Here is a 24,316-nt window from a genome sequence, read left to right as displayed (position 1 = left end):
AAAGTGTTCGTAGGAAAACGAGCGCAGTAAAGATTTCAACATCATGGATAATGTGCAAACCTATCCTCTAAATGAAATTCCACAAGGATTTACCACTTTCAGTTCTTTGACGTTAAAAATAACTATTTTCCTTCTTTGCCTGGATATCATTTTTCTCTTTTTTTCAAATTGCAAGAGGGTTTTGATCATCTAATTTACGAAGGAAATTCTGTGAGAAAACTTTTGAAAAACGAGCTTCCACAAATATTCAATATCATAATTTGTATGAAAATAAAATCAGAACTATTATTGAACAAAACAAACTTACCTCTCTTTGGTGGTTGTTCCTTTGCATCATGCGAGTTTCCTTAGGACCGTTTCACTCAGTTTCAGGTCACTTGCATTGCCTTCATCCAAGACAGACGCACAAGCCCAAAAGTCATCTTTATTGCAATTTTTTTTAATAAGGTTCACGTTTCATAGCTAATCAATTAGAACTTTCGCTTTCTGAACATCTGTCTCAGGAAAGATATCCAGTTCAAAGCGGGAACACAAAGTGAAACTCCCCCGACCAATTGTGACTTCTAGCAAGTGTTGTGTATTACCTCAAAAGAATGTAATCTCGTAATTACCTTTAATAGGAAGATTTTTTTTTAGCACCTTCTGACCACGAACGATTTAAAATACGGAGCCAGTGATTCAAGACTCAATCATGAAACAATAATTCAAGAGACCAAATTCCTATTAGAAAAACCCTCAATGTGATGACCCTTTTGAAAATAAATCTATATAAATACATTGATAATTTGAGAAAAATCGTGAGTGTGGATCAAAATGACGGTTCCCAGAATGGTGCATCTAAGGATATAACGTGTAAATACCTAAAAACATTTGTTGCTTTGCATTTAAATTATTGCACCAGTTTATCTTTACAAATATATATTAAAATATAGTTTTAAAGAGGATAGGTGAAAAGGTTTCCCAATTAAAAATTGGCCAAATAAGACAACTTGACTAGGATTGTCAAGAATTGTTAGAGTTGGCCTTGTTTGTCCATGGCGGTTTCGATAATAATAAGAATCAAGCAGGCTCCATTGAATTGTCCAGACCCACAAATGGGTCTGTCCACGACAAATCTGCCCGTACTAAATATAAATATGGCTTAGATGAAATGAGTTTATTTAATTTATCTCCTCTGTCTAGAGTAAAGTGAAGTTGGACTCGACGACCTCACGCATTCTTCTTGTAAAATAATATCAAAGACAGGTCTATCTAAAATAATACGGCTGTCTGCACATTGGACCCTAATGGAGAGCCTATTCACGACGAATTCGCAGTTCTCCGACTGTTATGCAACCTCCTTGCTCTCATCATTCCTTGATATGTCGACATGAATTTATTTCCATATCCGTAGAATTTGGAAGAGCTCCAGTCTCGACAGTGTTGAGCTGACAGTCTAACTTCTTCATAATTCTTTGGTGTCCGTCTTGTGTATTGAGGTAGAATTTCACTAGCTTCAGCTGATAGCGCCTGTAAAACAAAAAGTAACACACCGTTAACCCAAACATTTTGATGCAGCTGAGACACAAATACTTGGAAAGTTCGCGTTCAGTCTGAGCCAATAGTCATGAATGCGTATGAAGCATGAGAAACGCGAGCCAGCGAGGGGTCTGGCACTGATATTGAGACCAGACCCCCAACAAACCTCTCCCCGACTCGTCTCAAATCTTCCCGCAGGCGAAGAATCGCGCGCCCTTCAGCGCTAATTGAGAGGGCTTGCTCACAGGCTAGGACAATCACTCTGTATTGTAGACTGTTACTTAAATAGAGTTCAAAAAAATTCCTGTTTTTCGGGCAAAATTTCACGATGTGAGTTGTTGCTACAAAACAAAGACGACCAAAGTCTTACCTTTAACCAGATCACAGCATCTGTACCAAAACCTTCCATGGAATAAAGCTGCATATCTCCATCAAAATATCTGGCATAGAGTCTTGATAATGGCAGCCCGTATCCATAGCCGGCCTGGAACGATATAAAAAACATATCAACAACGGATCTGAGCTGGCTTATCAAGACCCTCATTGTTAATTTTCTATAATCTCATTAGCCATCAATTTGATGCCGTTCCAAAATTGTTACGAGGATTCAACTGCCGATCATTTCCAAGAGTAAACATACTTCACCCCATAACCCCCTGGTGATTAAAATATGGTTTTTAAAGTTTTTTCCTCTTAGCCGACATTTTAAATGAAACTTACGTTTCGGCTGTTTACGACGGTTGTTTATCATTGATAAACACACTTTGAAAGTAATCTTTCATTCCAAAAACAGTGCCCAAGATTTCGAAGTTCCATTTACTTGTTATTCCGTAATCTACTGGTACCTCAAAAAGGCGCTTATTTGAAGAAATGCGGTTTTTCGATAACTTCACATCTTGAAGCGTACATGGTTGTAATTGAAATTTCACATTGTTGGAAATTGTGTGTTTTCTTACCATAGGTGCAGCAGAACCAGCTTTCAGTGGCTCTGGTGCCGATGTATAATGATACTCAAACACTTGATCAATTGTACTCTTTGGGATTCCACCTCCTTGATCAGAAATCTAAACAGGCAAAGGGAAAAGAACTCTAAACTTAATGACAACAACATTGGGGCATTCTACATAATTGAACTCAAGTATTAAAAAAAGAGTCAAAGCTCAGAAAGTAATGATTAAATCATAATACAGCTTTCATGAAAAAAAAAATAGTTGAACAATCCTATTGCAAGTAATGTGTAGAATTAGTCTTCATCAAAGGTTACTTTCAAATCATGCACATGTATATTCATGAAATAATTGTACCCAGTGAGAACTGTGTTGATAAAATAAATTGGCTACCATAAAGATTTTCTAAAGCTGATGTTTTGAGAATTAGCACTCTCAGTCAGCTCAGACAAAGGGCCAACTCTCAAAAGGTCAACTTAGCCCTTTACCCCCTAACATCAGTAATCATATTCTCCATACTGTTCTCTGTACATTTACTAAGGTGCTGACAAGGAGAACTTGTTTAACAATCAAGAGTTTCTTTAGCTGGTGATCATTTCCTTTATTCTCATGACATTAATGTGTGATTCAGTGGTGATATTGTAAAGAGAAATTGGATGCTGGTCACTCTTAGGGGTTAGAGGGTAAAGAAACCCCTCACAGCCTAAATTTAAATTATCAATTCAGTTGATAAAACCGAAAAAAGAGAACAAAAAGTTTGACTGTCAATGTAGGAGCCTTTGAAGAGTTCTCTTTTCTGAAGAGTTTATTACATGACAAGCATGTTTAATGAAGCTAGGCAACGTCTAATTAATGGCACACAGAATAAGGAAGTGCTTCAACTTTGTGTGTAAACATCCTTATCTTTCACTAGGAATAAATCAAACAAATCCAAAGTTTGGGAATTGTAAGTGAGTCTAGGAAACTACATGTAGTGCTGAAGGCTGGCAAAATAGGCTGCTGAAATAGAGTTAAATTGATGCTACCTTGATTGTCATGTCATGTCTTCCTTTGGTTATCATGATCTTTATCGGAGGAACATCAGTACTACTTCCATGTTGTTCCACAACTGCACGCATGGCATTCTTTAAATACAGAGCAGGAATGAATATCAGTTTTTTAAGCAATGATTTCTCATTTTAATTGCCATAAGCAGCCCACTTGTTAAAGCACAAAGTTGTATTGCAAACTTGATTAGCTAAGTTCACACACTGAAAAATTAAAAGCATATTTCAAAACCATTTAATGCCACTTTCCCTAATGATCCAGCTCCTTTAATGCAGCCCTACTGGGATATAACCTGGTAAGGGCTGACAGTTAAAACAAGTATTCCTTGCAAAAAGAGTGAGACCTATTTTTGAAATGGTGGTGGATTATTCAACCCAGTGAAACTTTGTCACATTTTAAACAGTGTGCCAAGAACATACCTTCAATAATTCAAAGAGCATGTGATACAAGTGTCCAGGAACATAGGCCATTTGGATGGGTTTCTTAAGATCAACACCTAAATGGAAAAAATACAACACTGATTTACTTCTTCAACTTGAAAGTCATTACAAGAACAAAAGTAATTGTTACAACAAGGAATTCTGCTATTCTGAAAAAATGTACATTTTTTAGAGACAACAAAGTGTTCATGGGGAGTCACAAACTTTATGAAGTTAAAAAAGTAATAAATCACAGATGGGGTTGATGCAGCCAAGTGTGTCACTGATGTTCCTACTATATTCTGACCTCTTCTGAGATCTGTTATTGAACAAACCCACAGCAACATGCATGGAATCTAACTGTTTTGTTTGATAAAAAAGCAAAATGTTGTTAACTGTGATGTTACCTAAACATCTGCCCTCCAGTGGTGCATAAGTGGGAACCAATCAAAATGTATGTGGGATTCAGTTTATGGTATAGATCTATTTTTGTATAAATGATTGCATGCATTTATGCTAAAAGATAGTTTGAGAGAGGAAAGCTTACCATTAAACTCAGAAATTTCCACCTCAGGAGCAGCACAATAATAATGTTCACAGAGGTAGGCAGCATTATTTACAGCATCTGAGAAAATAAGGGGAGGTATTTGATATTAAGCATGGTATGACTTTAGACCCATAACTGTGTGCAGAATATTCTACTGACTACATTCCTATGACTGTTGATCCAAACAGGAGTTTGGAGCCTTGGTTTCTGAGAAAGTAAACAAATCTCAAGGGTAAGGACAAGAATCAGCAGAACGTTCCACTCACATGTAATGTCAGGGGTGAAAATTGAACCTACACTACACCAATAGATGGCAAGTGCTCTACACACCCCACTATCTGTGTTCACCTACTCTGTGATGGACAAAGATGCTTTAAAACGCAATGCAACAACATCAAGTGTATCAAATACCTTCTACCACTGAAGCAACATGACAGTTTGGGTCAAAACAACCAATAAAATTGCTCTTGGAGCTTCTTGCATCTTGACCAAACAGCACCACTAGTAAATGAAAATACAAGAAAGAGAATGCTAAGGTTACCCTCAGTTTTATTCCACAAACAATTATCCCCTTCACTTCCAAGATCTAAACATCATTTCCCTGTAGGCTCTTCCACATACCAATATTTCTCATTATCAAGCTCAAAGAATTTGGTGTTAGATCAACTAATATCTCCTTGTTGATGTTGTTTTTTTTCTTTCTTCCCATCATGAAACTGGTTGAGAAGGTATTGGCATTGAAATGTCTATGTTAAAGGGGGTTTTCAATTTTTCATTACAAATTCTAGTAATTTTATTATTTAAATCCAACCCAAAACACTTAATTTAACCAAGGTCTTGATTTAAGAGTGCCAATAGCCGGTCTGTTGTGTAATCTATTCACAATACTAGTAAAGATATTGATGCAATTAAGATCAATCAGAGGCTCCTTGGATCTAGTAGAAAATAATTAAAATTTTTTTATTCTGCTTTTGCAAAGTCGATCAAATCCTAGGTTTTCATAACACTGCAACCCCCAAGTTGCAAGTAGGTTGCATAAAGCTCTTGCCTCCCAATTGAAAACTTCCAAACAACGGCTCACTTAGATTCATATAAATTCAACCAGTACCAAGCTTATTAACATCCTCACATGGGGAATACATCAATGCAGAAGGTTTAAAAATTGGAGGGAGTTTAAAACTGATTGAACAAAATACCACTAAAAAAGAGAAGTCTTGTTGCTAACAAAACTACCCTATATTGGTTTAGAGGTATTGGAATGAGGTAAAAGCAATAAATAAAAGTGTACTTACAATGCTGAGTGATAAGCATTCGTATACTAATCCGATTCATGTAAAAACGATCTGTCAATAAAAAAACAGGGTGATCTTTAATCAATGGGAATTGAAAAACTATCTGCTACCATGCAGAATTCGACCACTACGCTTGCAATTGAAGCAATATTTGGGAAAAATATTTTTACTGACAAAAGGAAATTCATTTTGTCAAGGAGATCAAGATAAAGATAGATTCTGTTTCATGGCATGAATTACCTTTCTGCTTTGTGCAGTACCTGAATGATAGCTAATTTTTTAGTGCTTAAGGAAAAATATTATTTACAATATCAGTCTGAAAAAAGAACAAAAATAGCTTTCTTTCAAACACAACAATAAAATGTATGTTTACCTAAAAAGTATTCTATGGATGGATGAAATGCACCATCTCCGTCCCTCTCTCTTAATTCCATAATTCCCTAAATTACAAAAAGAATTAAAATGTGATTTGAGCACAACTTTGAAGATGTAAAGGTTAGATATGTAGGTGGCTTATTCAATTGTTTGGGAAATGAAAATAAAATATAATACAAATGAAAGTTCTAATGAGTTGCACCAACATAAACAAATACCTGAGCCATTGTCTCAACAACATTATCATGCCTCTGTTTAATGTGCTTCAGACTTTGGGTATATCTGAAACAAACATGTTAGAAGGCCATTGTTTATTTTCCATGTTCCAGACCTTGTCAGAAAAGAGTTCTTCAGCTGCTTGTCAAATACTTCGTTATTACCACACTCCTCTACTAATACAGTGCTCTCCTTTTCAGGCATTAACTGGTAAAATTCAATAACTGCTGTGCAATTATTACTGATTAAAATTGCTTGGAATTTATAAAATTTCTACAGGTATAAGGATTGCTCTACTGGTTTAAAATTTTCTTTAACCTGTCATGCTTAAAATACGAGAGAACACTGCTTATGACTGCCTCCCAGTTAGCCCAATTGGTTAGAGCACTGGACTGTTGTGCGGCAGGTCAAGGGTTTGAGCCCTGGCTGGACCAACACTCGAGGTCTTAAAATAACTGAGGAGAATGTGCTACCTTTCTATAATATCAGGAAATGGATAGACATTCTAGTCTTCTTGATAAAGACGAATAAACCATAGGTTCCATCTCCTGCATCTATTGATAATTTGGTTAGGCAGGGGACATTAAAGAACCCACTCATGAGATTACTGTGATGTGGTCTGGCATGTAAAGTATAGTGTAAAATAGATTGCAGGTCCACATCAGCAACAGCTGCCATTTATTCAACCTGCTTTACCAAATAAAGGATGGATGTATGTATGTATGTATGTATATTACTGACACAACATTACCTATTCGAAACTTCATCTGTTTCTTGTTCATCTTGGAACTCAATTAACTCACTAAAGCTTTGAACATACCTTAAACAGGAAGAAAACAAACCATAAATCAATTCAATAATACATAAATGAATACTAAAAAATTTATTCACAATTAAGGTCCTGATGTAATGAAGCTATAGAGATTTGGAAACTTGGACAAAGTAATGCCTTTCATTAGCTTGCATTTACATGACAATGTTGCCAGATAGCTTTTCCACAAATGAAGACATCTCCTTTAAATATCTTCTTTAAATGTTCCTCTTGGGCATAAAAAGGGATAAAAATACAAGTTCTCCTTTACAATTTTGGATCAACTCTTTTGAGTTTATGATCAGTTGCTTTATCTAGAGAGAGAAACAATAACAACAATAACTTTGTCTCACAAGGGAGGCTCTACCTTTCAGAGCTATTGAGAACTTGCCCCAGAGTAGATTGATATAGGGCAGTTGATATGCACAACATCAATTTGAAGTACTACATCAAAATAACACAGATTAACCTTTTCACCCTTTCGAGTCACTAGCATTTAATGTCTGCTTACAATATCACCCCTAAATCACACAATAGGGTCACAAGAACCGAGAGATGATCACGAATTAAAGAAGCTTTAGACTGTTAAGCAAATTCACCATGTCAGCACCACTTATAGAAAATATGGATACTGGTGTTTAGGAGTAAAGGTTTAGTACTTACCAGCTTCTAACTAGCTCAACTGAAGGCATCTTAAGCAAATTCTTAGGAAGAAGATCAATCTCACGAATAATGTGTGCAAGTCGCACAGGTAATTCATGTCGACCAAACTGGAAAGATTCTATGGATTTTGCGGTTTTGCCTGTAGTGGGGAATAAAACCAAAAATTTATTTCAGTTGACAAAATTTTTAATTTTTATTTTCAACAACCAAGAGAGGGAAACTTTTCAGATTGCTTAAAATCAAAAGCACCCATGATGGTGATTAAAGCATAGTACATGACCCCCAGGATGACAAAGCATTAAATCCCACTTTTTTTGAAGACAGTTAAATGTGCAAGACTACACAGTTTTATTGGTAACTATAAAAAAAATAATGTATCCTAACTACAGTTAATCATAACTGACTTGCAGTTTAAAAATATTCTTAAGCTATTTCTTTTGCATAAAGGGCCTTTTTGTTAGCACCTTTTTCAAAAAGGTTTCTCACTCATAGAATAATCATGACATTGCAAAATTTAACATGTGCAATTTGATATTGTTCTATTATTTACACCTTAGTTTCAGATAAATTAACATGCCATTTATCTCTGTGAGTTTGTGTGCTAAATAATAAGGGTTTAAAACATAAAATGGGAAAAACATTGCACTGATGCACAGAGGAGCTCCACTAATCATCAATAATCATCAACAGCATAAGCATTGTTGGATGAGTAAAATCTTGAAGTTTTCTCATAATTGTTTCAACAAAACAATTATATAACTACAACAAAAAAATTATTCACAGTATGGAAATTGGGTCTTGGTTATTAAAATCTTCAAGTAACTTGTAGATCAGAGAATTTTTTGACAAGAACTAGTTTTACAGGAATACATCATAAATAAAGCACATAATTTATACTTAAATTTTAATAATGTTTACAGTGTTTACAGTGTATGAAAGCCAAAACTTTTTGTTCAGTGGGTAACATTTGTGAAGCAAACTTACATTTTCAATAACATGGTAAGGAACTGACAATAAAACATTTTGAGGGAATTCACAAAATTATGGCAGGGCAACTGAGTAAACATTCAAGGTATTGAAACCATGTCAGAAACCAGGTTAAAATGGGAGACCTTTAACGACAGGAGTTATATTGTTGACTGAATTTCACATAAAAACAGATGATGAATCATGATATTCAACCTTCGGACCATCATATGACGCAAAAGTAATCGAAAATCGGATGCGTTTCAAACATAAACACGGAAAAAAGGGGCATTTTGGGGGGTGCGTCCGCTACGTCAGGAAAGTAAATGACCTTCAAAGTGAAACACGATTTCAGATAAACAGACCCCCCCCCCCCGTAATTTGATTTGATGATCAATTCACCGAAAAAAACCTGAAGCTTTCAAAGCAGAGAATGTTTAATTTTTATCTCTTTAATCAAGAAAACATGATAAAGGATTGTTTTTTTACACACGAATAAGCGCGCGAAAATATCCATCAACAAAGGTGGGGAAGGGTTAATCTAAAGAAAACGTGTTTGTGAAAAATCTGGCCGAAGTTGCATGCCGGCAGAGGTTATCGTAGAGCAGAATTAAAAGCAATTGCGCTGCTAGAGCGAACCAAACAAATGGAGAAAAATGACCCATACAAAGTAACGTAATTGACGTAGTTTTTCTGACTGATTGTCTATCTGTGAAACGGTGTGGAAGAGATCGTAGTATTGAAAATGCGTTTTCATCTCCAAACTGATCCATTCACTTAATACCGTTAATTGCTATGAAAAGACAACCTTTACTCCGTAATAAAGGATGGAAAATCTACTGTACTCACCGAAAGTCGTGAATTGCTCAATCGACAAAGAAGATTGTTGGTAACGACTGAAGCGCTGAATGAGCTTAGCGACATCTTCGTATAAAACTCTCGTGATCCGCATGATGAAATGGCCTATTATCCTCTGGTAGATAAACTATTTTCCCTCTCCTTTTCGATGCTCATACTTCCTCCCACGGCACCTCAATAGGAATACAAGTGATTCTCAAAACAATTTCGCCATATCGGACTTTGCTCTCACCAAACTTCAACTCGCGGGCTACAAGTAAGTATATGACTGTGTAGATGTGTTGGCGTGAATGTGTCACATGAGCTTCTTAAACCAATCAGAGTGTAGATATTGTCCATGACAAGCGTCATGCACGCTCGCCAGTTTTTGAACAGGGTAAGGGTGCTGGGTATATTTTTGTTGTTCTACATACTTGACACAATGAAATACTCTATATAGCACATTACAGAAAGATATAATTTCTTTCTCGAATATATTGAAATCTTCACAGATAAAATTCTGCCTTACAATTTGCAAGAAACCGACGAGCAAAAACGTACAGAGAAGTATACGACTCTAACGACCGACTACCACCCAGTCAGGAGACTGTCACGATCGATTAAGACACCGGTCTGGTATATCACGTTTTGCTGGAATTTCACTCGAATAACGCCAACGGCTCTCTCTATTTGAGAGTTTGCCACAGGCTATATCCCTTTCTCAGTTATCGCATCCACACCTTAATAATAATAATATAATAATGATTACATCTTTAGTCAAGGTGAACCCGTCAGCAATATTGGTGATATCAGTGGGTGCCCTAGTAACCTGACTTTCTCAAAATCGAGTATTTTTTTGTGATAACGTTTGCAATTTCTGCTCTTGGTGTGGGTGAAGCAAGTCTTGCATCATCCTTCAAAGGTGACGACAAACCTTTCGCCGGTGTGACATAAACTGTTTTGGCCCCAGTCCTTTTGCGATTTATTTTCTTCTATGTATTTAGAGAAAGTTAGTTAAAAACAAATGTCTATAATCTTATTAGCCTGCTCACTTATAAAAGTGAAAATGATATCATTTTAAAGTTTATGGCTTTTACTACAGATCAAAATAAAACGAGCAGACTGTGTACAATGGCCGAAAATACTCCTACGTGTTCAAAAAAAACACGCTCTTCAATATGTAAACTTCTAAACAAAACGAAACGAACTAAGGAATCGAAGTGAAGGGAAAAATTGAAGCAGTTGCTAAAATAAAGTTACAAATTATAAGTTACTGCAATTATACGCAAAGAAATTGAAAAACGTAAAAACAAAATAAAAGATAATAAAGACACCTACAAACGTTGTACGAGATTCGGGGACGACTCGCTGAGTTACTGGTTAAGGACGATATAGAGCGAATTAAAGCGACTGAGAAAAATGATCCATCACAGTTCAACGATAAATCCGAATGAATAAGATTTACGGTAATGAACTTATACGAATGTTACAAACAAACGGAATTTATGCATTAAAAAAAAATGCACGTGAAAATGAAAAAATCTTGATAAACGTGCGACGGAAAGAAAAACGACGAATTTATAATGAATGACGTCAATATATAATTTTTGTCGGCAACACTTTGTATTTCCCCTGCTGCCGTCAATGTTTCATTAAGCTGGCGATCCTTCTAAGCCAATCGACTCATGTTGAAAGAAAGTTTTAATGTGGCTGTGACTCATCTTTAAAAATTTAGTTCACTTCAAGAGCTCTCCTCTTTGGTTTCTGATTTAGCAGTTAGTTGCCAGGGGCCTCTCCCGTGGGAGGCGAGACTTTAGCCTGTCCTTACACTGTGATCTTCATGATATCTCTAGCCCACAACTGGCACATCAAAACCTTATTCAGTAAAACACTATCATTTGTAGAATTTTACTGAAAAAATGAACAAAAGTACGACATGGAATCTCTTTGTTTTATATCATAAAAAGACAAAAGAAAATGTCTATGGTGAAGTCACTGTATGCGTCATCGATATCCGCTCCATCCTCGGAGACCCAGGGGCTGTGAGTCGATTTCAAGACAGGGCGGAAGAGCCCCTGGGGACATTGTCCAACAAGACTAGTTCCAAACGGTCACAGTCGTTCTGGTATCTGATTGATGCCAGAAAATCTTTGTGTTTTTCTGCCCAATCAGAGTGAAGTATACTTTAGAGTCCTCTCGTGTGTTTTAACACGGAGATGTACAAGAAGTTCAGTTGCTCGCCTTGTTTGTTTACGCCGTGCGACGAAGCTTTGCTCGAGGTGAAAAGTTTCAGTCTCAGCACACAATGTAAGAGAAATCGATCAGATTGTAGGCAAAAATCTTACAATAAATTATACTGAATACTTTCGCAGGTATCACAAGAGAACATATTTAAAAGCTTGCAAGGTTCGTATAAAACATAACGGTTGCGGGCGTTAATATGTCGCTTTAAACGTTAGACGAGATGTAAGCTTAAATCGTTCTAGATTTCTCGTATAATTTGCTGTGACTGAAACTTTGCCAATCCCGTGAAGTTATTTCGTCGCATGGGCCACGCAGGTACGTCGAGCAACTGGCGCTTACGCTTAAGTTGCTTTCTGTGAACGCCAAAATCAAATCTCCTTCGACTAGTTGTTTAGGGAAGGTTCAGGGTTTTTTTTTTACGATGAGTGGGAATAATCCGAGTGAAAATTTTTTTCCTTTTTTCGCGAACGTCTAAAAACTGCCAGGACACCAAAAACCCAGAATTGTACAATCAGTAAATTTATGCAGGTATTGCGGACCTATTTTCCTTCGAACTATTTCGGATTAGTTCGGAAAGCATTCGCTGTCACTCGTATGTAGACGATGACGTAGTAAGAACCTAAGTTTCATTAGGGTATTAGTCGTAGACAGCTGAAGGAGGTCTACTTTGATATTTGCGTAACATGTAGTTGTTTTCTTTTTTCCAAATGGCTGTGCTAGTTAACACCTTCGCAAAACATGCAACAGACGTAACCTCGTGTAGCTTTTCACCTAACAGTAAAGTTTTAGCTTCAAGTTCTGGGGACAAATCCGTTCGATTGTGGAATATTGAAAATGGAAGCGAGTTGTCGGTGTCACCATTGCTTGGGCATACATACAGTGTAAACTCTTGCAGTTTCTCGCCGTTTGGAACTATACTTGCAACAGCCTCGACGGACTGTAGTGTTTTCCTCTGGGATGTTGATTCTGGTTCCATGATTACGGTTCTGCAAGGACATAAAAACGTTGTTCGCGTATGTCGGTTTTCACCAAACTCTCGATTCCTCCTTACCGGTTCTGCGGATGAAACGTTTTGTATTTGGGATGTATCTTCTAAAAAGCTCGTCAAATGCGTGGATGGATTGGAAAGTAGTGTGTTGACTTGTTGTTTTACGCCAGATAGCTTACACATAGTGACTGGAACGAGTATGGGAGATTTGTGTATCTGGGATGCTCAGAGTGGAAAAATGATGAAGTTCTATGCGGAAGGACACGATTTAGGAGTAGCTGACTGTTGCTTCTCGCCAACTTTTGGATCAGCTAGTAAGTTACGCTTACAGTTCTTTGCAGTTTGTGTTTTTCGTAACAAGATTTACTGGGGGCCTTTTGATACAAATATTATCGATCTAATCATTTTGAGTTGAAGGTTGTGTGACTGTTTTCGAGGGAGTTTTGAGTACAAAAGCTTCATCATTAGCAATTGGTGTGGATCAAATAGTCAATTCTGTGTTGTTATTTATAAACTGCATAATTCCTAGTAATGCACTTGTGTTAAAAAGATACTGCTATCTTTGCTCCTTCAGTCTCCTATTTAAGAATAGCCGCTATGACTACCTAAACAAGTCGCTTTACAATAATTTTTGTACAAAATTATCCTCACCCAGCCCTGCTATCGATTATCCATTATTTCCTTTGTTAAGTTATTTAATTAGATGATAGATAATAATGTGAAGATTTTATTAGTGTTGCAGCTGCACATATTTCATTTGAATAAGTCACTGAATTAGTGAAAAATATTACGATTTTCCATACAAATCAGTACTTCCCTATATTTCTGTTAGAATGGAAGGAGATCCATCAGCAAACTTAGGGGTTGCCCTCAACGTACTTGAAAAATGTTGATTCTTACTTTCTTGTATACATGTAGATCATAAGAGTATGTCATCAATGATTAATTAATTCATACTTGAGCATAGTTAAGCATAACTTTCTTTTTTTTGGAATGCATGTATGGAAGAGGACTTGGGCCATGGACAAACTGTTGAGATAGTTGATTATGGTACATTCTTCCAAACTGTCTCTCATATCCATAATCAAATGTTTGGATGATGGTTTGTTAAAATCACACAATGGTAACCAGTCAACTCGCCGACGGACCAACTCGCCGACGCCAACTCGCCGACGTATAAAATCGAGTAGAGACGTCGGCGAGTTGGTCGTCAATCCAATACAACTTATTAGAAGTTAAACATACAGAGAAGTAAACGATATTTAGTAAAAAAACACTGGCGAACATTGGTGAACATCACCAATGACTATAACGAACGAGTTATTGTGCGACAACAACACCGTAAAGACTCATCTTGTCAATCGCTCAGATTTTTTAACGAAAACTTGGCTTTCTAGACGAGATCTTTAGTAAAATGCAATTATTTTTATTTGCAACAAAGTTTATAAGGATCTTAAGGCGAATAAAGCGAAGTAAACCTCACCAACGACTCTAACAGCTTCAGACGCGAACGAGTTATTGTGTGACAACAACACCGTTAAGACTCAGCATGTCAATCGCTCAGTTTTTTTAACGAAAACTTGGCTTTCTAGACAAGATCTTTAGTAAAAAGCATTTCTTTTTATTAGGCAATTACAGAGTAAGGTGTTTGGATTATGGGAGAAATATGAAAATGGTGAAAGAACAGCGGCCCAATTATTGAAATCGATGTCGAGATTAAACGGACCTACAAGAGCAGAGTAATTGCATGATATACATTACTTTCACATGTTCATCTGATCTTTATAATAAATGGAATTTTATCGTTTTTATCGTAAATCAAACGTTCTCGATCATGAATAAATCTTTCTTTAAAGTAAAAAAAAAAACATGTGGTTCTGCGTGGTTGCTATGGTTGTCACACAATAACTCGTTCGCGTCTTAAGCTGTTATAGTCATTGGTGATGTTCACCAATGTTCACCGATGTTTAAGCTTCTGTTTGATGTTCACCAATGTCCAATGTTTTTTTACTAAATATCGTTTAATTTTCTGTATGTTTAGCTTCTAATAAGTTGTATTGGATTGACGACCAACTCGCCGACGTCTCTACTTGATTTTATACGGCGGCGAGTTGGTGTCGGCGAGTTGGTCCGTCGGCGAGTTGACCATAAACCCACACAATGAACCTGCTCAGACATGTACAATAGCCTGTACCTTGTGATTATCAACATATATTGTGGTCCTATCTTTTCCACTATTCTTTTTCTAAGCCCTATTATTGTCATATAGTGAAGAAAGGTTTTCTTTATTTTCAATACTCTGTCACCACCTCCCACCTCTCATGACCATTTTTCAGTTTTTATTTTTTTATTTTTCTCTATAATTTCTCAACTACCAGTAATATTTTTCTTTTTACTCATTTGTTGTATCCAAGTTTTTATGCAAACTTAAGCATATCTCAGTGGCTGCTGGGATTTTGTTTTTGTGAATCCCATATGGTAACCAGCAATGTGATGTATAAATTTTGCAGAAAGGCAATTGTGATTTATGAATTTATAAATTGGTATCAGGGGTGATTTCCCATCTGAAATATATATGACCAGTGAGTTTTTTATTTCATTTCATGAAAACCTCATGATTTCTCAGAAACCTTATGCTCAAGAAGAAAAATTTGAAGTTTCCTTTAGTAAAATGTTGTAATGGGTGAAATGTTTTTGAAAGTATACATGACTGATTCATTTTTCTAAAATTTTTATGGCCGAAACAGGACCCCCTTTTGTTACTTTCTGCATAGGGCATCTTTGTTCAAATCTCTAGTAAATAACTTGAATTCCATCATCTCTTTGAATAAATCAACACTCCAAGCTCAATTTTGTTTCAAATTAATCATTTTAGCATGTAAGATTACATGATGTTCCAACTATCTTGATGAATTTAAGCAGTCATCCAAATTGATGATGTTCCAACTATCTTGATGAATTTAAGCAGTCATCCAAATTGATGATGTTCCAACTATCTTGATGAATTTAAGCAGTCATCCAAATTGCTTGATTGTCTATGTTAATTTGTGATAAGTTTTGATAGGGTGGCTACAAACGCGCATGAATCTTATAACTTTCATGAACCACTGTCATACCCTACAGGTAGCAGTACCCTCCCCTCCCTTGGTGGGGAGGGTACTGCTGCATGTAGGCTACCATCGTTTAAAACTGACTCCAGTTTTAAATACAGAAATGCAAGATTTTATTTATTTCTTTATTTCTTTATTTATGTTGAACGAGCAGCACTTCTAACCTACACTGTATAACTTTGGCCCTTGTAAAGTACAGCTCTACATGAAAATGTTCTTGAAATATTCATCAAAATGATTCACAGTAAATTAACTCATGTACTCATAACAATGACTCAAACCTAATTTCTCTTTCAATTTTATCCCTGAATCACATATTAAAAACTTCTTGATTGTTAAACAAATTCTGCCTTTCAGCACCTTAGGGGTGTAGGGACCAGTATGGAGAATATGCATACTGATGTTGGGGTGTAAACAACAGTAAAGGGTTAATGAGTACATCAATTTTGTAATTAATATTTTTCATACTTGTTTGATTTTGTAGTTGAATAACAACTGTATTTAAAAGTTATAACCATTAATGATATTTTCAAATTTGTTTTAAACTTTAATCAGCCATGATTTAAGTTTTTAATCATGTTAACCCATTTTTCCAGTTAAGTATACATTTTTAAATAATTTTTATAATAATAGTCCAATAAATTAGGTTAACTCAGCATTTAAATCAGATTTCTGGTAATTACATTTTACTTAATACACAAATACAATATCTATTTCTTGCATTAACACTATAAACTTTCTTTTTAATTCTTCTTACAGTACTGAATACTGTGGAATCCTCATTTATGACGCAAGTTGTTTTGCGCCGTCTTGGTCTTGATACAAACTGTAAGCTTTTGTTTTGCTGCAGTGTGTGATTATAAGATATTGAATTAACTAATATTAATTGTACCAAGTTTTCTAACATATTGTAACCTTAAACAACTGTTTAAGATATCTGAAACAAATTATGTGAAGGTTTTTTAAATTCTAGCTTACTTAAAGTGTGTTTATGGTTATTTTGCCTCAACGTGTACTATTTTATCAAGGGCTGCATCTATGCAAGATGGCATGATCATTAAATAATGTTGGGTTCAACAGATAAGCCAAAAAATTTTTTTTTCATGAATTGTATCATGACATAAGCCAACATTGTGTTAATGTTGCAGATCCTGCTTTCCAAGACACAAGTGGAGGTGCCCCACAGTTCATGCTTGCTACAGGTGGAAATGATAACCTTGTTAAGCTGTGGGACATTTTCACTGCTTCAGGTACTAATGCCAGCATAGTGATGCAATTTTTGTGTGTATTTCTTTCATTGATAATTAGATTAAATCTTTCCTTAACTTGCTGACACCACTTTTAGCTCCCAAGATTCTGATTGGTAACCCTCCCCTCTTGCTTCTACACCGTTTTTGTAAATTAGTTAGGAGAATTTGGTACTTGATTAAGATGATTATAACAACTTGTACCTCTGAGTATTCTCATTACCTGTTTGCTAGATAATGTATTGATGTTATAGGGATGAGTTATATGTTCATTACTTCTTGGATTCAAAGGATTAACTCTGACTGACAATGTGATAATTAATGATTACTATTAATGTTAACTCTCCCTTTCAGATGCAATACATTTCTTTCTCAGTTGAGAGAATTTTTCATCTGAAATGTTTTTCTTTTCTCTTCATGTCATTTGTTAGATAATGTATTGAAATTTTCTCAAATTATTTTGATAGCATTTTCAGCGGAGTGCCACATCCGTAAACGCTGTTCACTAAATGGTCACCAGGGCCCAGTGCATGGCATTGCTATGTCACCAAATGGCAAAATCATGGCATCAGGGTAAGCAAGCTGTGCTACTGATCACAAAGGGCGAGATAAAGTCTGTAGAGAGAAAAAAGGGACTTCATGTTAAACACAAAAGCCCTCTGTTTCACTGTGACCTTTAACAGGAATTATATCTGTAACAAGAGAAGCATGATCCAAAAAAACCTATCTTTTCCCTAATTCTTTGCACACTGTGTGGAGATTCAGCTTGGGTGTTTAAACATGTGAGTAGTGCAGCAAAGCTTGCCACAACATTGGTTAAATTTACTACCAATTTGTACCAGATCTTGAAAACCTCGCACATCTTGTTACACACACAATTTTTTGAGAGCATCAGTTTCTTAAATAGTCAGAAGCTTAGGTCCATAGGCAAGGAATGTGTTTTCCCTGGTCAAACACAAACGGGGATCAAGTGTTGATTATGCTTTCTTGTTTATTGCTTTTGCAGGTCTTCAGACAAGTTAGTTATCCTTTGGGATCCAGTAAGTTAATGACAGAAAATGTGTTTGTTAATTACTTTAGATTCAACTCCCATACATATCTGATTTTTTTTTCAGGCTTTATTTTCACCACTGCATATTAAGTAGTGTTCCTAACTGCAGTGATCTCTCTCATCTTCATTTACTAATCAGCAATTCTGATTTATCATATTCATGTATTCATTCATCAAACCTTAAAACTGGCTGAACTTTTGACCAAATTTTTCATGAAGTGCTCTCACAATGACTGACTGGGTTGTACATTTCTCAAAATTTTGATACTTTGTCTTTCTTTGTGAACTCATCATACTTTTAGGTTCTCTTTTGTTTTAATTCACTTTCAAGAAAAGCAAATGATTGTAAATTTTCATGGGGTTTTTCGTGTGAAAGGAAATATGTATTTGACTCTAGAATAAGTACCTATGGTTTGTAATGATTACCTGGGGAATTTCTTTTTAACAGTTACTGGGAGTATCATTGCTAACATTAGAGGGGCATACAAGGTATGTTTGTGGAATTAACCCTGATCACTCTATTTGCTAGATTATATGTTAATTGTTTTGCAAACCAGGCATGTTGCTTAACCCTTTTTTCCTGGGAGTGACCAAAAGGGAATTTCTCCCCACATTGTTGATATATAATCAAGCAGAAAGGTGACAAGAAGACAGAAAAGGTTTTTTAATTATGGAATATTGCTGATGTAACACCAAATTTTCAGAGCCAAATTTAAAAGAAAAATATAGCAGACATTGGAGAGAATTGATATTTAGATCTTGGGAATGAAAGTGATTTGCAGAAAGCACTCTTTTCAGGGTAGCACTTATTAAAAAAATTATCATATTTTTTAAAACAATCAAATTTATGCTAACATAGAGAACCAAAAATTTATAGAGATGACAAATTTACTTCGCCCTTTAACTCCCAGAAGTGATCAACATGAAACTTATCCCGATAATATCCTTACATTATTCTGCAAACAGCTAATGAGAATACTCAAACTTATTAGGTAGAAGTTGTTGTCTTGATCTACTAGTAACCCCAAATTCTCATACTAATTTACATGGATATGTCTAGCAGCTAGAGGGGAGAATTATCAATCAGATCTTGGGAGTTAAAGATCTCATATTGTCTGTTACTAATGAAAAAAGGTATCGAGACCTCTGTGGTGAAGACTCATATTTATCTTCTTTATTTAGGTATGTAAATTGTTGTGCATTTTCTTTGGATGGGAACTGGATGGCAACAGGATCAAATGACAGAACGGTGAAGCTGTGGAAAATTTGTTTAACTGAGAGTGGTACGTTCAGACACATATAAAATTTTATTAGCTGTTAGTTATTTCATATTTATCATTGAGATGGTTTTTTCCTTTACATTAAAAAAGGGGTCACCTTTTGACCTGCAAATAACTGCATACAAATTATGGTCTGTTCATGCACAGTGTTGTAGAGCTGCATTTTAGGCCACACAACATCCTTTTCATGTGTGACTGCAATCACCCGTGAAATATTTCCCTTCCAAGCTGAATTTTTTTTGGTGTGCTTGCCTGGCATTTATCAAAGTAGTAATGTGCTGCACTCCAAACCAAACAGGTGAACTGGACCAGTCAGGCAGATCAACAACAAAGCCAATTCTTCAGAGTACACCAGTGAAGAAACAGGAGCCTCAGGTATGGTTTGTTGATTGATCATCACAGATTAAATTAGAAAGCCACCTTTTAAACATTGTGGTTTCATGAACTTAGGCAGGGAAGTCAGACACTCTAGCAGTTCTAGCTTTTCTGATAATTGTTGAATTACTGTTTCTTGCCTTTGGGATGATTCTGTCATAAGAATGTGGCATTGTTTAATGAAAAATTTTCTTACTGAAGGTAGCTGTGTATTTTTATGAAAGTTTGACTGTGTTTGCCTTTGGTTCATACTCAGGAACCCAAGAAACAAAGGAAGAAACTTGTGACATGGAGTATTGATGATGTCTGTAGCTGGCTTATTTCACTGGATCTTGATATTTACTGTGAATCATTCCGTCAGAATGCCATTGATGGAATGGAGCTGTCCAACATGACCAGTGAAGTGCTGGCATCAGACCTTGGTATTGGTGAGTGGAGTGATACATCTTACTTATTATTTCCTCAAATTTTATGAACTATTGATAAGAGGGCCAGTTGGAATGATATGCAGAATTACTTTCCTTTCTTAGACCTTTCACTCCCAAGATTTTATTAGTAATTCTCCATACTGTCAGTCTACCATACAATTCTTTTGACGTTAGTTAAAAGTTTCTGTTAGATCAACTAGTAATTGCCTAATTGATATTTTTCTTTATTCCCATCACCTGCCTGCTTAAAATTGTACTGATGTTGAAAGGAGAAATTCTGTCTTGATCACACGTGGGACTTAAAGGGTTAATAGGTGATGTAAGTCTTGGTCATACTGCCCATTGTGACTTTTTGAAGTTACATTGATCAACAAAAGTGTTGGACAGTGGCCGCTGTTCTTGTACTGATGTGAATGCTTGTTGACCCAAGGGATATTTTAAAATTATTTTCCTTGATATTAGCGTGATGAAGGCAATCCGTTCTCACCAAAGCCCCATGACTGACTGCTTTTACCCTTCAATCTCCTAGAGGTGATTAACAGCTGTCATCTTCTCACACTTGAAATCTGTTTACCAGCATACTGATGATACAATATTTCAACATGTTATCGAGATCTAAAACTGAATTCTCCTGACTAAGTTTTCAGGATTTGTGTCACAACCATTAGGGAGAATTAGAGGTGTGAATTTGGGACTTAAAAAGTTAAAGAACAAAGTGGATGAAGTTTACAAAGCACATCTTTTATCCCAATTTATAGTTGAAAAAATCAGAAGACCAACTTATCGAATCATTTTCAGGTCCAGCTGGTCATCGAAATAAAATTTTGCGAACAGTTAAGGAAATTAAGAAGGAGGAACTAGAGGAAGATATACCTGATGAATTTCTGTGTCCCATAACAAGAGAAATAATGACTGATCCTGTCATTGCCGCAGGTTGGCACAGTTTCTGGTTTTTAATTACGTTTTCTTCTTAGTTGGAAACGTGGTAGCCCCGTGGTTATGTAACTTGTTTCTGGATGTAAGGACAAGGGTTTGAACCTTGGCCGGGGTACTTAGCTTTTTTCAGAGGGTGGGTTGGGCAAACCGTTAGGGGAAATCTGATGAAATGTGAGAGGGGGGAGCTCTCTTTCTGATGGTGGAGATCAATATTAAGTGATTTCTGAAATATAGTTCTGAGTGAATTAGCTAAGACGTTTTTTTTTTAATTTTTTATTTTGTCTCTTTTTTCATCTCACAAGATGGCTACACGTATGAACGTGCATCTATTGATGAATGGCTGACCTCTGGTCGTCTAACAAGCCCGATGACAAATGCTCCTTTGAAGAATTCTTCTCTGACACCCAACAGAATGCTCTTTATGCTGATACAGAGACACTTTAGTGGACAAAATATTAACGTTTGATACGTATGCACACTCGCTAACTCATCTAAAGTTTTTATGTGTGCGACAAGAGTACTTTATGTCATCGTAATAATTTGTTATTTAATGATTTTAAATTAATGTAGTTAAATGTAGCCTTTCCGGGCTGTCATATTGTATAAAACACCGCGAAAGCGGGCGTCTGAGAGAAAATACGGTGGGGAACTGGAGAGAGAGGGAAGGAAAATCTCTCGCCCCAACCCCTCTCCCTTCCTTGGCCTACCCTCTTCAGAACCCCTTTTCGTTTTTCCTTACTGATGGAGGGTTTGGTAGAAATAATTTCAACAACCTTATCCGTATGTTGGAAGATATTTTGCTATGTCCCAGATATTTAAAATGCGTTACTATATATTGAGCTAGAGGTGCCCTAGTAATGCGGCGGCCGCCTCATGGGTGATGTAAAAGCCCTATCGCACATGCTCGTTTTGATTTTAGATATTTAGATATACTTTGATTAGAAACGTCTGGCGATGTATTTTGAACGATCCTAAGAGGACCATTGGGAAACGATGAACACATTTTGAGGGTTCCCTTCATAGTAATCACTATAACAAGCAAAAACGGCCTCAGCTAAAAATGTTGGTGCCGTTGTTGAAATGTTTCGTTTTGAAATACGCAGTTGTTGACAATATTTTTTTGTGCGAAACATTACTTTGTTTTTGAGTCATGAAGTCTGTTAGAATGAGCAACCGCCATCAGGAAAAAAAAATGCCACGCTTGAGTCAAGTATGTTGGTAAAGGAGGAGGAGGAATTTGCTACTGTTTAATTACTTATATCAACTTTGTATCGAAACACGGTCAGTTTGGCCACTCTTGATTTCGTCAAAATATATAATCTACAACCTGGCGATGCGGCAATTCGACTTACACTGGGGCCCCGTTAACTTGAATTTGGTCGACGCGAAGCCTCCTTGTAACTCGAACAAGATCCGATTTCCCTTGACCCATTTTTCAGTCATTTTCCCTTAACAAACTCGAACCCCACTAGCTTGAACCTTTTTTCGCTTTCCTTTGAAGGACTAGTTTGCGGGGTTCTACTGTATCGCTCTTATTTTAAGCATTGCGCCACTGTTATATCGGTTGTCTCTATTTATGTTCCACCTTCAACTGGTTAACTTTCGGTTTCTAAGTTACCAAAATAAACAAGTAGTGCATCACCAAACATGTTCTTTAGCTTTTTGCATTCAGTTCGTCATGACCAATTTCCATAAACCTCGGATCATGTCATGAGGTGCACTAATGTTTCATCGATTTTTAAACTCTATTAAAATTGACTGTGCTAGGAGGTAAAGAGTTGAAGAGGAATGAATTAAAACTTTGAATCTTCTGACCAGTATCTAATTTCTCCTTACGTTATCTTTCCTGAATCAAACACAGAGGTCTTGTGGGTAATTTGTGTGTGAATTTTTGATAGGTTGGTTTCGCACGGACATGAAAGTTGTAACTTTCACGAAGTATCATCACTGCTTGACCCCAGCTTAGATAAAGTACTGCAAGAAGTTTTTTTTTATTTATATATATATTGAATGAACAGCAGTTTCTTATAGCCTATATTGCTTGATTTTGGCCCTTGTAAAGTACAGCTCTTCATGAAAATGTTCTCTAATTATTTATCAAAAATTATCAGTCACAGTGACTCAACTCTGTTACTCCTGACAGTGACTCGCATCTACTTTCTCCTTACAAAAACATCCCAAAATCACCCTTTAACCCCTATGAGTGACCAACATTTAATTTCTCCTCACAAAATCACCACTGAATCACACATTAAGGTCATGAGAATAAAGGAAATGATCACCAACTTAAGAAGCTCTTGATTGTCATACAAATTCTTCTTGTCAGAACTCTAGGAAATGTCTAGGGAGTAGTATGGAGAATATGCATACTGATGTTGGGGAGTTAACTGTTAAGGTCACGGGAGTAAAGGAAATGATCACCAACTTAGAGAAGCTCTTGATTGTTAAACAAATTCTCCTTGTCGGCGCCTCAAGAAATGTATGCAGATCAGTATGGAGAATATGCATGCTGATGTAAAGGATTAAGAAAAATGTAATTTGTGGTAATCCTAGTTAGCATTAATTAATATTTTGTCGGCGCGTATCAGAGGACTAGGGGCGGATGCGAGGTGTGCGGAGGGTTATGGGATTGTGGTGTGTGAGTAGAGGTCGTTAGTAGGGCAAGGCATTCTACGGTCAGCCCTCAACGTGTTTAGTTGTTCGTTTTCGTTTTCGTTTTTGTATAGATTTGAGCTGTACTTGCATACTACCTTGAGTATAAGTAACTGTGTATAATATGTCATTCATAGGATACCCTGAAACCTCAAGGGTGGCACCGCTGCCTTGGTTGGGGGTAAACGTACCCCGTTTTTTCCGCCTGCTGGTTTTAAGGGGTTTTCATGTCCGGCTTTGGTGCATTTAGTTTACTTCAATCGTAAGACTCCTGTAAGCATATCGATTTGGCGTTAAATAAACGATGGCTTTGCTGACCAACGCGCTCAGATATCAACTCTTTGTGTGCCCGGTTGAGTAGTGGAGG

The 24,316-nt window shown here is 36.4% G+C and overlaps 2 protein-coding genes across 3 annotated transcripts; one reads left to right on the top strand and one right to left on the bottom strand.

Moving 5' to 3' along the window:
• Positions 1–410: 410 nt before the first annotated feature.
• LOC113686862 (pyruvate dehydrogenase (acetyl-transferring) kinase, mitochondrial) lies at positions 411–11,190 on the bottom strand. Its single transcript, XM_027204540.2, has 13 exons — positions 9,651–11,190; positions 7,836–7,974; positions 7,113–7,181; positions 6,364–6,427; positions 6,144–6,210; positions 5,771–5,821; positions 4,890–4,979; positions 4,479–4,556; positions 3,932–4,008; positions 3,491–3,589; positions 2,475–2,582; positions 1,889–2,002; positions 411–1,509 (listed from the first exon to the last, which is right to left on the bottom strand). Exons 1-13 carry the CDS (start codon positions 9,751–9,753, stop codon positions 1,300–1,302), a joined length of 1,269 nt encoding a protein of 422 aa, XP_027060341.2. The 5' UTR covers positions 9,754–11,190; the 3' UTR covers positions 411–1,299.
• Positions 11,191–12,433: 1,243 nt separating this feature from the next.
• On the top strand, positions 12,434–23,414 carry LOC113686866 (WD repeat, SAM and U-box domain-containing protein 1). 2 transcript variants are annotated; one of them, XM_089181322.1, is made up of 11 exons: positions 12,473–13,184; positions 16,740–16,808; positions 17,129–17,230; positions 17,695–17,800; positions 18,234–18,267; positions 18,727–18,767; positions 19,461–19,561; positions 19,857–19,933; positions 20,190–20,361; positions 21,160–21,294; positions 21,600–23,414. In XM_089181322.1, exons 1-11 carry the CDS (start codon positions 12,590–12,592, stop codon positions 21,761–21,763), a joined length of 1,596 nt encoding a protein of 531 aa, XP_089037448.1. In that variant the 5' UTR covers positions 12,473–12,589; the 3' UTR covers positions 21,764–23,414. The 2 variants fall into 2 exon arrangements, with proteins under 2 accessions (XP_089037449.1, XP_089037448.1); XM_089181323.1 differs by lacking the exon at positions 16,740–16,808 and having other exon boundaries at positions 12,434–13,184.
• The last annotated feature ends 902 nt before the right edge of the window (positions 23,415–24,316 follow it).

This window comes from Pocillopora damicornis, chromosome 9 (assembly GCF_964200805.1).
Source record: "Pocillopora damicornis chromosome 9, jaPocDami1.2, whole genome shotgun sequence".
Taxonomy (NCBI): Eukaryota; Metazoa; Cnidaria; class Anthozoa; order Scleractinia; family Pocilloporidae; genus Pocillopora; species Pocillopora damicornis.
The sequence above is the reverse complement of the archived record's forward strand: the minus strand, read 5'-3'. Positions and strand labels throughout refer to the sequence as shown.